Raw genomic sequence first — 14,027 nt, 5'->3', positions numbered from 1 at the left:
ATTGTGAAAAGATCTTTTTCAGAAAAGTGCCACATAAATAAACCTTTACATACTTATATTGAAATACTTCATAGAGGTAATTTAAGGGCCCGTGGTGTAATGCATTTCCAGATTTATCATGTAAGCATTATTTGTGCTTTAGCTGGTCCAAGTGGGACAAGTCTATTTTCATACACCGTTTTAGTTGTTTGAACAGTCTCAGTGCAAATAGGTACATGTCATGTTTTCATTCTAAAATCTTAATCTACACAGTAAGTAGTTTCTAAGAAACAGTTCTGCAAAACAGCACAGTACACATACTGAGGTTAGGTGAGGAAATCTCACCCACACCCCATTATGTAATTTGCCCTAATTCTCTTTAAGTAACATGAACAGAACAGAGCTGTCCAGTAGCTATGGATATGTCTGAATACAGTGGGAGTAACCCAGTACCTCTTTCCTGTGCTATGCACATCTAAAGTCAGCACAGCATTGCATAATGTAACAGAGGAAGGGGGTTGCATAATGGCATATGGAGCTGGACAGTTGGCATGACAGATCATCGGCCACCATTCTCCCGTTGTTGCAAGACTTAAAAACGTAATCACAGCAATTACATCTTACATAGTGGTAGCTTGCAGCCATAAAAATGTCAATAAACTTTGCAATAAACCTGTTACAAATCCCTTAATTAGAAGTGTTGCAATATGACAGATTGGGAAAGTACCCAATAAGCGATGCGTGGGCGGGATTTGTCACAAGAATTAGCCAATCTCTAAACGTAGAAGCAAATATTTCGCTAAAGAACGGCTACGTTAGGAGACAGTGGCACAGCATTTAGTGTAGTTGCATGTAGCTACATTAGCCCGTCCTCACAACTAAATTGGTGACCTAGATTTTCCCTAGAGATGCGGTTAAGTGTCACGGGCGGGTGCGAAGAGGTGTTTATGCTCTCCACGTTGAATGTAGACGAGAAGTGCTGGAGCTAACTTACAGTTTACGGTGGCGTCCAGCATACAGAAAAACTTCTACAAGTAGTTTGTTAAAAGTTTAAGTTCAGGCTAAAATCGCCATAATGGAGATCCACGAGGGAGCAGCGGCAGCAGGCGACAGCGTCCTCGATTTTTCACGTTTAAATTTGAACACTTTTAGCGCTGACAGCGTCAGCGACGAGAGGAAGAGAGACACCAAACAACTCTACCTTAACAACAACCGGCTAGCATCGCTCCCCTCGTCGGTCAGCGTATTCTGCAACCTCGAGTTTTTGGACATCAGCAATAACGGACTGACGGCCATCTGTGAGGACATTACGCGACTGACCAGGCTGAAAACACTGATAGCCAAGAACAACCGCCTGGACGAGTTTTCGCTGCCCAAGGAGTTCGGTTCTCTGCAACTAGAGGTGCTGAACTTTAGTGGGAACCGATTCGAGGAGATCCCACTAGAGTTTATGAAACTGCTGCGTCTGCAGTCGCTTTCACTCGGCGGAAACAGACTGAAAAGTATACCTGCAGAGATAGAAAATCTAACCAGGTGGGTAACACCATAACTTGTAATGTTTTGCTAACTTTGCAACATCATTAAAAGTCAGAATAGGCGGCCAGGTGTCCAACCAGGGGACGGTATCAGTTAACGTCACGTACACGTACTTAATTTCCCTGAGGCAGTCATCCCAAGGGATCAATAAAGTCTAGTCTAAGTCTCAGCTGACCTAGCTACACACTCTTTGTAGCTAGCTAGCTTGTCACAATCAACATGTTCCTCAACCGTGCCGATAAATCACATGAATGGATTGTGTGGAGACGAAGCCGATTTTCCCAGGGTCCATTATTCTTCCGTATCGTACCTCCACTATATTATTGAGTTTGTACTCATATCAGTTAATTGTAAAAGGTTATTGGTGTCGGATTAATCTATGATTCCTGTCAGTTAACTGGTGCACCCTGTGGAAGCCAAGTGTTGTTGCTATGGTTACCTGCTGTTTAGAACACATTTGGCACTGATTTACAACAGTGGTTAAACTGTTGACTGGAACTTTATACTGACAGCACCAGTCAAACATAAGTGAAACGATTAATCAACGGTTCATCGAGGTAGTAACCAGCAAAATAATAAATAATGACAATAATTGCAACAGCTAGTTGTTTATCACAACTTAATCAACAACTATTATGCTTGGTCATCTCTCAAATGCACTGCTTATTTCTATAATTTTGAGAACTTACAAAGCTATTTATTGAGAAAAATAATTGACAGATTGTTAGTTAGACTGTTGGCCAATCAAAACGAGCAATTTGAAGACAATCCCTGTGCTTCAAAAAATTGTGAAGTGCGTCTTACAATTGTCTTGCCTGCTGACCAAATGATTAATTGAGTAATTGAAAGCATAATCTGCAAAATGATAAGCTGTGGCAATAGTTTTTAGTTGTTGTGATATATCAGATACACTAACTGCAATGTATTTGGAGTCATGTGAAGTAAATGGCAAGATGCTTGACCTGAGCATGCATTAACTCAGTGTTATCTCCTCGCCCAAGTGGATGTGTAGCCAGACATCAACCGCAAAGTTCACATTTAAAATGTGAAGGTGCTGTCTTAGTTTGCATTTGGCAGAGTAAGCTTTTATCTGTTGTAGTTGTTCTCTGTATGCTGCATCTGCTTCGAGTCCCATTTTATCAGTTGTGTCAAATATTGTAAACCCACTTAGGTAACACTTAGACTGCTGTTTCACACAAGTTAGAGGAGCTTACCCACCTATGTAACCTGACAAGAATCGTTAATACATTTAATTGTTAGAGGCAACCTGTTGCATAGTTTGGTTGTTTTTGTTGTTGGTTGTTTGTTTTATTGGTATTTACGTCTCAGCTCTAAGTGTGTCTTGCTCATTTCCAGTCAGTTTGTCCTATAAACATTGTGATTCATAGGATAATTGTGTAAAGCTGTTCCAGCGAATATCCTCAGCTGTTTTTAGAGATACACAAACTCACAGTAGTTACTAATGGCAGGAATGTTGTGGTGTCATGGGATGCATTTGAAAGGATTCAAATAAATTCAAAATTGAACAAAACATTGCAGTAAATAAAGGCAGAGGTACCGCTGTAATTACATGTACCCACACAGGCGAGGAGAATAGTCTTACCCGACTAAACAGACTTGAGAACTGAGAACAAACAATAGCGTTTATCATAGCAGTAGCAGTGAGTTTAGAGCTTTCATATCAATGTCGCAGGAGCTTGACAGAAAAAGGAAGCCAGTTTTGAGACAATATCTATCTTATCATTACTCGAGTTTACCAGTAGAAAGTCACAGTGACCAATGCCAGGCCAAAGGTCAAACATCCAACCTGCTCCATTTGATCACACACAGAATGGATATTCATTTAAGCACCAATGTAAAACATTAACTAATTGATTTGCAGAAGTATTCGCTCACCCTCAAGTCATTATTTAGCATTGTTTAGGTACCTCCAGCAATATTTACAGCCTTGTATTTCCATGGATAGATCCATTCCCTCATTCTTCTTTGCAGAATTACTCAGGTCAAGTTCTGTAACAAATTCTCAAATAGATTGAGGTCTAACGTCCAACTTTGCCTTTGTTTATCAACCATACTAAGAATAACAGGCTTTATTGTGAAAAGCTTGGCTTGGTCAGCTGAAAAAACTCTTTAATAAAAATAAACTCAGTGCACCTGAGGTCTCCTGTTCCCTCAGTTTGTTGCAGTATTCTCCTTATAATTGCATCTTGGTTACAAGTCCATTAAGAGTATTGACATAACGTTAAACATCTTTTAAATAACAAATTATCAAAACATAATTTTCAATAGACGTATTTTTTGTCATATAATTTCTTTTGGATTTTATTAATGTGGCATTTCAAGTGAGACCAATTGGTGAAAATGTTTCATAATCTTTTCTTAGTAGGCTATAGTGATGAGTCAAATTGTTTATTAGCTATGCACATTGTAATTTGTAATGGTAATCTCTGAGCTCTGCATTTTATATAGACAGTAAGTGCAGCCTAATTGTGATAAATGTGACATGCAGTGTAGTTTGACTCTCACTTGTGTTGAGAATATGGCCATAATGAGGAACGACTGAAATTATTAATTATTAATTTCAGTCTCTCTGGTACAATGCTGTAACATATTTCAAGCAGGAAGTGAAACTTGCTTTATAAAAGGTAGTTTCCCTAAAACTTTCCCTAACATTAGATAACATGTAATGTTTTGTAGTGTGATATCTCAAGGACATTAAACTAGCTGTTTTTAAGCCTTAAGCTTATCTTAAGCTTTGTGTTTGGGGTAGTTATGCAGTTGCAGCAAAAGGACCGCCACAATTTCTCTGTATTTTTCTGCATTCGTCTGACCCTCTACCTTCACAAGCCTTGCACGACATGCTGATCACAGTGGGGGTGATTTGTTTCTAGTTATGTGGTATTTAGTATCATTGCATTTTGCTCATTTGTTAAGATTGTTAGATTTGTATCTTGTCCTTCATACATCCCATAAGCAACCATAATAATCTGTGGTGGCTGATTTGTGTCACTGTGGCGGTGGGGTGGTGAGCGGACCCTGAATGTCTCCTTTCCCATCACAGAGAGGTTTGCTCAATGCTCAGCCACGAAGGACAGCATAATGGCTTCCTGTCTCGCAGTCGCTGTGTCATCAGTTCCAGCAGGCAGATGGCCTGACAGCTTACTTTCGCTGACCAGCCATCCACTGCTCTCTCTCTGTCTCTCTCTGGTTGGCTCCCAATTACCCTCCTGAGTACTCCATACCTCCAATAACCTACCAGTGTCCTTTGTTGTCTTAATATAACAAACATGAACATATTGATTCTCCTGTCTAGTAAAATTTGATGCAGGTCATCACATAAATAATCTAGTTTATCTCAAAATTCATTTTATGTGTTGCCTTGTCACACTTTCCTGTGATGTGAGTGGTGCACAGATGCATGTATGATTCAAAAAAATGTCCAGATGATCTGAGACAATTTTAGACTTCTTGTAGCGTCTGCTCACCCCCGTATTTTGTCCTTTTGATGTTTTTTAAGTGGATACACTGAAACAAAAGCACACCCACATGAACTCTTAAGCCTGACACCATGCATCTGTAGCGCCCCCGTGTGGTAGGTATTAAGTTTTAACTCTGGCTCACACAGCTTTGTTGGCCAGAGCAAATTTCCCTTTATAGCATCTAAAGCCCCTGAAAAAGAAACATGTACCACAGAATTAACAGTGCTGCTAGTATAAATACAATCTGCAGATTTTGAAGCTTAACCTCTAGAAACCATCCATCAGTAAAGTATAACATCTCATCTGCTATTTTAGACCGTATAATGGTTTATACTGAACAGAACTGTTCTCTGTGTCTGGGCTCTGATTCTCTAATTTTTATAGGAGAATAAGAAAGAGTCATCAAGATGTCACTGCTAATACAAATTAAATGCTTAGCTGTCTTTTAGTATTTTGCCATTTGTTTATGCTTCTTTATAGCCAAAGCAGTAGTAGGTGAATTATAGTCAAAAGAAAAGTAAATAAATTATATGTATTCACACATTTGTTTTTAGGAGGAAAATAAATACATAAATAGGATTTTTTTTTAAATCACCGTGAGGCTAATTAATTAGAAACTACCTTTTATTTTGGGCTGAAAGCACAGGGCATGGCTCCCACCAGCCTAAGTCAGCTGTACCATAGAATACCATATTATCCATTTAAGTGTGTGAAAGCTTGTCAGCAAGCAGAAAAGCTGATATAGATAACTAAAAGTTATGAATCAATAGTTGCAATGTCCAGTATCTGCTGCTCCAACAGGAAGCGGTACATATTCAAAGTTGCCCAGCCCTTTGAAAGAAAGTAAAAAATAGAGCAAGCCCAAACTTCAACAATTCCAGCATCCAGTGTTGTGATTAAAATGCACACACATGAACATGAAGAGTGGTTACATTGATGGTATGTTGGACAATAAAGGGTTGGCAAGTGCTTATGGAATGTATTTAGAGCCTAAACAAAATAATAACTATTGTGTGAAAAGTAGCTAATAAATTTTACTTTGTGATATTAATAAGTTGTTTTTAAACACATTTTGTTGCTTTTCTCTGTCTCTTTCACCTGTCAGTCTGGAGCTGTTGTATTTGGGTGGAAACCTCATCTCAGCCATTCCTCCTGAAGTGGCTAACCTGCCCTACCTCAGCTACCTGGTCTTATGTGACAATCGCATCCAAAGTGTCCCCCCACAGCTTACCAGGTAATTTCAGGCCTTCACTGCTCTAACCTACAGTATATGATATCCTCAGAGATTATATAAAAGCTAGCATTGTGCACGCTGTTGCCCTTGCACATTCCTGTAGTCATATTTTGCAGATGGAAACAAATTGCCTCTGTCTCCCCCCAGGCTCCACTCGCTGCGGTCTTTAAGCCTTCACAACAACTTGCTCACTTACCTGCCGAGGGAGATCCTCAGCCTGGTACACCTGCAGGAGCTAAGCCTCCGAGGAAACCCGTTGGTGGTGCGCTTTGTTAAGGAGATGACCTACGACCCCCCCTCACTGCTAGAGTTGGCTGGACGTACAATTAAGAGCCGAAATATTCCCTACTCCCCCTGTGACCTGCCCTCAAATCTGCTGCGATACCTGGACCTGGCCAGCAAGTGCCCCAATCCCAAGTGTGCCGGTAAGACGATGTGTTTAATAAAAAAATGTTTTAATGCATTAAATATTAATAATATTGCATAATGGTTCTGTATACACATGTCATACAGAACAATACAAGTCCCTGGCCTGCCACTTGATTTTTCACTTTCGACTTTTCTCCAGGCGTCTACTTTGATTCATGTGTGCGCCACATCAAATTTGTGGACTTCTGCGGGAAGTACCGGCTGCCCCTCATGCACTACCTGTGCTCTCCAGAGTGCACGTCTCCCTGCAGCTCCAACCCCCAGAGCGACGCTGAGTCAGAAGACGAGAGCAGCGTGCCCGCTGACCGCCTGCAGAGGGTCCTTCTGGGATAGTACGACATGGTGGAACCTCTGACCCTCTGGCCCAGCCCAGCCTTGTCAGTCTGTCACTGAGTTCAGCATTTAGACTTGAACTTGGCTGTCGGACTTTTGCTATACATAAACGCACATACTCATATACAATTGTATACACACACACACACACACACACACACACACACACACACACACATAGTTTTACATAGCCTCTTAAACACAGAGAATGTGAGAGAGTGGTCTTTAATACTATGACCCTGAAAACATGTTAATTCTATTTTCTCTATTTTCTCACCACATGTTATTCCACATAACATAAGTACATGTAGCCATGAAAATCCGGTCTCACTCATGACTCCATCAGAGTGCTAGTCTCATGTTGGAGCATGGGAGGGCAGTAAAACTCTTATTTGGACTGTGAACATTAAAGGGGTGGCAGGATTCTTTTCCTTTGCAGGGAAACATGGTGCTTTTTTCTAACTACAGCACATTATTCTGTGTTTGTTTGTTTGTTTTTTTTTTTTTTTGAAAGTTTGCATATGGACAAGAGTGGTTTTTGTCCATCAACTGGAAATAGCAAGCTTTCATTTATAGCTCTTAGACCAAGTGAGCATCAAAGCAGCTATGCTAATTAAGATTTTTCAAGTATGTTAAGAGAAACAATAACACTAGTTCTATACTATACACCAAGTTAATTAGTACAATATGTGAGATGATCTTATTCATACTGTGTGGAGCAGTTAGACTGTCCCACATAGTACTAAAAGATCAGTTTTTGTCAGCAATGTGGACACCAGCTTTGAAAAATTTTGCCGTGATGGCATAGTTGTTATAAATTAACCTAGAATAAGGGTTATGTGCGTATGAAGAGTGCTTGTCCAGGCTTACTCACAGGAAGTGGATGTGGGGTGGACCGGGGAAAAGCACAGAAACAATAGCTATTCAGCAAAACACAGTGGCAGACTTTGTGTTTATGTTCTGGGCCGTCAGGTTTTCTTTGAGCATAAACATATATGTGTGATGTGAGTGAATGGAGCCGTAGTAGTCAGCAGTAGTTATTTCTGAGGCAGAAACTCGTCTTCATTTCTAAACAGGGAGATGACTGTGTTTCTGTTCCTGGTTACATCACCGCTTTGTCTTTTAGCTTGTGTGGAAGGCTGGGAGGTTTTACAGCCTCCCAGACAGTTTGTGTCCATTAGTGAGGAGGGAAAAACTCCATATTAGACCTTTTAGTGTTTAGAAAACCGAAGAAAACTTCTATGTTACAGTAGCATCTATATATGAGCATTTAAGTGCCTTACTAATGGGGACTTCTAACGCAATGTAATATATGTACCCTGAAATGTGACAAGATTAGCATTCTGGCTTATATAAAGTCCTTCATGAGTGATTTTATACTCATCAGCTTAACCATAATGACAAGAAAAAGTAACCTTTTATAACAAAATGAACTGCTTTTATACAAATCCCTTTTCAAATGTTAAACACTTACATTTAAATGAGCTGCAGAGTAGACAGTACTTAAAAAGTAAATATATTGATATATAATAATTGTATGTACTTTTACCCCATTAAGATAATGTATGTAGACTGTACAGTATAAATAACATTAATAAACACTGATTGTTATATCTTTTAAAATATGCAGTGTGAGTGTTGATGTGCAGAAGAACAACTTGGACTGTTGTACCATTTTATTAACAGTTTTTAATGCCAGTTGCTAAAAGGCAAGATATTTATAGATATGATGCAACTGTTTTTTCATGCATAGAAACATACACAACTCGACAATTATCAGGAGAGTTTGTGTGTTTTTGTGTGTGTGAGTTTACATGAACCAGTCCAACCATTTTGTAGCTTGAATGTGTCCAGGTTTCATTTGCATATGAAGGTGAGTTCATTCTGGAGGCTGAATGCCGAGAGACCTTTTCTTTAACCCCAGAATCAAGAGATGCCAGGGCGAGTGCATTCTGCCTCGCACAATCTGCTAATCCTTTAACGTCACCTGCCAAGAGCCACCAACTACTTTGTTTCTTTTCTCTCGTCTCCTTTCACGTTTTCTGTTCCTATCTCGGGGCCTCATTCAGTTTCCTTTCACCTCAGTGTTTCTTTCAGCCTGGCTTGGCAAGAATGATGCTTTGAGTTTCACATATTTTGTTTGTTTTGAATGGTCTTTGACCGAGTCACAGCTGGGTCCCTGTGTTTTTTGCAGTATGTCTTTTCTCCCTCATTTTCGCTCTCTTTCAAACACTTGTACACTGGACCCTTCTAGCAACAGCAGGCACCTAGGAAACACTCCAGCACATTGTGTGGATATGTAGATTATGTTACACCATGTGTGTGTGCATGCACATGAGCATGCACGCGCACATGACATGATTTCTGGGAGAGGATGCTGTCACAAATGCAACCTGAGATGAACAGCTCTGATGCAACCATGATGAACTAGAAGAAATTAGTTGTGACTGGCAGATGTGGAGAGTAGCTGTCACCAACACTAAGGAGTCAAGTCGGCTTCAGTTGAAGTTCTTCTGAGCCACAGAAAATAAAATAAGTCTCGTAATTGGGTCATAAAGACCACGATTTGAAAATGGATTGATCCCCTCAAAGGGAGACACTGTCAATATTTTAGTTGGCTGCAACTCTGAAAGGTAAATGCATCTCTGTGTGTTTATGTTGCTCACGTGTAGTTGTCACCTTTGTCATATCTTCATTTTAAATCTATGTAAACTGCACTTTGGTTGGGCACCATTCTCTTTACCTTCATAGTAAATGTTTACAATACATACAGTATTCTATGTGATCAGTCAATCAAAGAGCAAAGTGCTTTGACGTAAGGTTTTTTTTTAATACACTAAGCCTCTTATCACCCTCAGTCAGAGACATACCAGCCCAAATCAGCTCACAGTATAGCCAGTGTGCATCAACATGCATGCCAGACCTCACACATGAGAAGTTTCAAATTTTACACCGAGCAGAGCCTTTGCACACGACAGCCACACACTGCAAACACCCTCACAACAATCAAAACCTTGTCTGTACACTGCTAATCCTACAAGGAGAAAGTCTGGTTGGAGCACACAGCAGGGGAGGTGGTGGAGATGGAGGTGAGCTGGTTAGAGGGGGAAAGGAAAGAGGTGGTGGGCGAATAATCATCAAATGCAGTGTAACCATGTTTGATTGCCATGGTGATTAACTTACACACCCTCTCCATTCCTTTTCCTCTGTCATTTATATTATGTCGCAGTCAATTTTAACCCCAAATTATTCATCATTCATCAGTCTCCTCACACTCTTGTCTGTGTGACACTGTAATAGAAAATTTTAAGAAAATGTTCTCCCAGTTAAAAGAAACTGTAATGCTATGGTATAATAGCATCAAATTATGAAATTAACCTGTGATTTTGGATTCATGAAGGGTGTAACATTTTTAAACAAAAAATTTGGGACATTTTTAGCTTTGGTAAAAGATGGTAAGTGAACCTTAAGTTACATTTTTTCAAACTACTGTTGAAAATCTCACAACTGATTGAAGATTTTTTTTTTTCTCTCAAACTGCTTTTTCAGCTTTAGAAAAATGCAAATAGGTAGACTTTTTTGTTGTCAAACTAGTGCTGAAAGCTCTGTAAAAAGATAGCAAGTGGGTCTTGAGTTACAATGTTTTTCTTTTTTTTTTTTGGTCAAACTACCAATGAAAGCTCTGGAAAGCACTAGAAATATGACTTTAGGGTAAATGTTTTTATAAAACTATAGAAAACCTTTGACAGTTTGAAGTATCCAAATGCTTACTGTCACAATATTAAAACTAAAACTCGTTCATGGGGTCACCTATCACATTATCAGGCAGTTATTGCATCATCAGTTGCTGTGCTGCTTTTCACCACATAAACTGGAAGATCATTTTTGAAAATAGAATGAGGAGGCTGATGCTTCGCCCCTACATAGAAACACCATGACTGGAGTCTGCTGGGGAGCTTTGATCCAGCGCCGTTAATCCAGGTCCATGGCAACACTGCAGGAGGAGCTGCAGCGTTCCAGAGAGGGATTTGTCTCTGGGTATGTTAGTGGGCAAACCTGGGCATGTCAAAGGGGAGCGTCCAGGCTCTGGCAAGGACTGTGTTGGGCTGGAAGAGGTTGGAGATGCTTTGGAACAATACATTTCCACCCACATAGTCTCGAGCCCTGCAGAATGGCGGGACTCTCTGGCACTGTGGTCAGAAGTTGAATCACAGCTGCAGGTGCCTCCATGTCAGGAAACAGCGGTGCTGCCTGTCAGGAATGGTTCAACAGGAAGTGGTGTGTCATCGGCTTCAAAACTTTGCTTGTTTTTTATTTTGTTTGGTTGACTTCCAGCTGATACATGTGCGCAATATGCTAGTCCCAGAAAACAATGGAGACCATTAGTTACACCTGCATTTGGTAATAACATCTTAATGTTAGAATTGATCCCAGGTAACCTCAGTAGAGTGGCACGTGTCCTGTTTCATCCAGTTCGCCCTCGTAGCCAGCTTCTCCTCTTTGACTCCTGCTTTTTGAACAACAGCTCTGTGTACCCAGATGAAATATTCAAGCCTCCAGTAACCTGAGCATCAGTGCAGTCCACCTGCTCCTGGTGCAGTCTATCTTGAACCTGATCTTGAAAGAAACCGGAGAGTGATTGCCACGCTTTGGGTGTAACAGAGCTGGCAACAGTGAATCAGTCCTGCAGTGGGGTGCTAACATGGTGTCATTTGGTCTGAACACATAAGTGAACATTGAGAGTTTACAGAATATTGTCCCACTATTTCTGTGCCTCTGAGTTTTTCATCTTTGATATATTGACAAATGATTCGCTCAGTATGCACTGGCAAAAGATCCTATCAGTTAAAAGAGAGGGTTGGCATTCGGAAGCCCAGTATTGTGCAAAATTAAGTCAATCCATCCTGATAGATAGCATTACTGCTGGTTTCACCTGGTTCCCCCTTTTCCCCTCAGGGGACAACAAAGTTTAGCTTAAGTTGAAATTGCAACTTTTGGAGACGACTGTAACTGTGAGCTTTCCTGAATTTTGGAAATGTGGTTTGTCATAGTGTTTCAGCTGCCCACATAATGTTGGGTTTAAGCCCGGGGGGAATTGCAGCATTGCAGAGTTTTTCACAACTGAGACAAGAATGTGCTACAGAAAATTCTTGTTAATGATGGGAACAGACATTTCAGTGTGGTTGAAGCTATACCACATCCAGGAGAAAGAAAAGTGTCTGTGTGAGTGTGTATGTACGTGTGTGACTGAATAAGGGTTTGATGAGTGCATGAATGAATATCCGCATATTCTCCTCCTCTTTAATAATCACTCTGTGTGTGTTTCTCTTTCACCACATACAGTTGTCAGTAGTGGTGACACTCCCTCATCAGGAATGGCTCTGTGTGTAGGCTCACACTGTAAATCTCTGTGACGTCTTAATAACACCTTTATGCTTCTTATGGCTGGCGGAACAAATGCAGAAATATCTCTGCTGGCGCTATTGCACTCAGAAACCTTTTGTCCTCTCATGTGATTTAACAGCCCGCAGATCTATTTTACCAGTCTCTCACTCTCTCTGTGCCGTCCCTATAGGGTAGGTCTGCCTTTGAAATACAAAATAGAGATGATGTGTGTTTCTCTTTCCATTAAAGCAAGAGCTGTTATTCAGTGTTATTTGTTTGCACTGCTGGACACAGTGTGTGCCGCCCTGTCCCATATGCCACCCAGTCCCTGGGGGCCCCCTGCAACACACTGTCACAACCCTCCCGCAGTATACATGGGTCACATCACACTCTGAAACCCATTTGTGGAGCAGTTGGAGTTGGAAAGCTTACATGGCAGAGAAAGAAGAGAGAGAGAGAGAGAGAGCGCTCTCTCTCTCACACGCACACACACACCTCCCCTCTCTGAAACACACACGCCTCCCTCTCCCTCTATGCCCAGATGAAAACTCTGGCAGTCTGGTGAACTTTTCTCTGAGTGACAGAACCTTTTCGGGCTGTGGACGGTGACAGTTTGATGGACAGATCAGTGTGAGGGGTTCATTCCAAGTGCGCAGCTATGCGACCTCTGCAGCTATGTTAGATAACGAATTATCCAATCGTTTGATCTCTATTTATATCAAAACGAGTCTTGCGCGATGGAGTCTGGAGCGGGACGAGGCGACGGGATCCAGCGTGGACTTTGGAGAACGAGGTTTGCTCTTTTAAAACTTTTCTTTCACAGGCTCTTTCCATTTGTTCCTTGATTGTTCACGTCTTCATTCCTTCTCGAATTGTCGTGTTTGTTACCTTGATATTTCACCGTGCACTGATTGCAATTACATGGGTGCAGCTGTGAGTGAGCACATGTTTTTACGCATCCCTTTCTCCAAATACCATCTCTTAAATGAACTGTTGGTAAGCATGTTTCCGCTGGAGATGAAACAGGAAATCAAACAATTTATTTTGATGTTCCATTGCATTAAGTAGTGGAAAATAAAATATTGTGATCCTGTTTTTCCAATGCTTTCTAGAATGTCCTCTTATATTAGTGAACTAATAATAATTCTATTTTCTAAGACATGTTTTTATGTTCAGTATTCAGTGTTCTGTTGTTTGGCTTGAATTGAACGTGTGGATCCATACACCGCTGCAGGCTCCTCGCCTGAGATCAAATATATCTTTTCATTAAATTTTGATTCCTATTACTGAGATGACCAATTTATAGAACCAGGCTGTAAAATGGACACGCGCAGGGCCTTAGACGGGATTTCAATGTCAGTAAATTGCATTCTAACTCAGCTTAAAGAATAAACTTATAAACGGATTACTGACTGAGGAGGAATGTTTCAATATTGCCCCATGAACCGGGCTTTACATCAGGCAGCAAATCTAATCTTGAAAGTGAAACAGAGTGATTGACAGGACAATAAATGGGTTTAACTCAATTTTTTTGTTAAAGCTCCATGGTATAGACTATATAAAACTCAGTTCTGTCTGGCCAAGCTCAGAGGCCTGTAAGAAAAAGTTGCAATATTCTTAGTTAGATAGTTCAATAAATTGAGGAAAAAATG

General features: G+C 40.6%; 1 protein-coding gene across 1 annotated transcript; it reads left to right on the top strand.

Moving 5' to 3' along the window:
• The first annotated feature begins 773 nt into the window (after positions 1-773).
• Positions 774-8,613, top strand: lrrc58b (leucine rich repeat containing 58b). The gene is made up of 4 exons (XM_018678281.2): positions 774-1,512; positions 6,100-6,228; positions 6,376-6,653; positions 6,797-8,613. The coding sequence occupies exons 1-4, from the start codon at positions 1,055-1,057 to the stop codon at positions 6,988-6,990; spliced, it is 1,059 nt and encodes a 352-aa protein (XP_018533797.1). The 5' UTR covers positions 774-1,054; the 3' UTR covers positions 6,991-8,613.
• The last annotated feature ends 5,414 nt before the right edge of the window (positions 8,614-14,027 follow it).

The sequence above is a fragment of the Lates calcarifer genome, linkage group LG1 (assembly GCF_001640805.2).
Source record: "Lates calcarifer isolate ASB-BC8 linkage group LG1, TLL_Latcal_v3, whole genome shotgun sequence".
Lineage (NCBI taxonomy): Eukaryota > Metazoa > Chordata > Actinopteri > Centropomidae > Lates > Lates calcarifer.
The sequence above is the reverse complement of the archived record's forward strand: the minus strand, read 5'-3'. Positions and strand labels throughout refer to the sequence as shown.

What these genes read in the sequence shown, in the direction of transcription:
- lrrc58b (XM_018678281.2), top strand. Translation starts at nt 1,055, where the DNA reads ATGGAGATCCACGAGGGAGCAGCGGCAGCAGGCGACAGCGTCCTCGAT. An exon ending in GTCCCCCCACAGCTTACCAG is followed by an intron (nt 6,229 to 6,375) that starts GTAATTTCAGGC and finishes GTCTCCCCCCAG; the next exon opens with GCTCCACTCGCTGCGGTCTT. An exon ending in CCCCAATCCCAAGTGTGCCG is followed by an intron (nt 6,654 to 6,796) that starts GTAAGACGATGT and finishes ACTTTTCTCCAG; the next exon opens with GCGTCTACTTTGATTCATGT.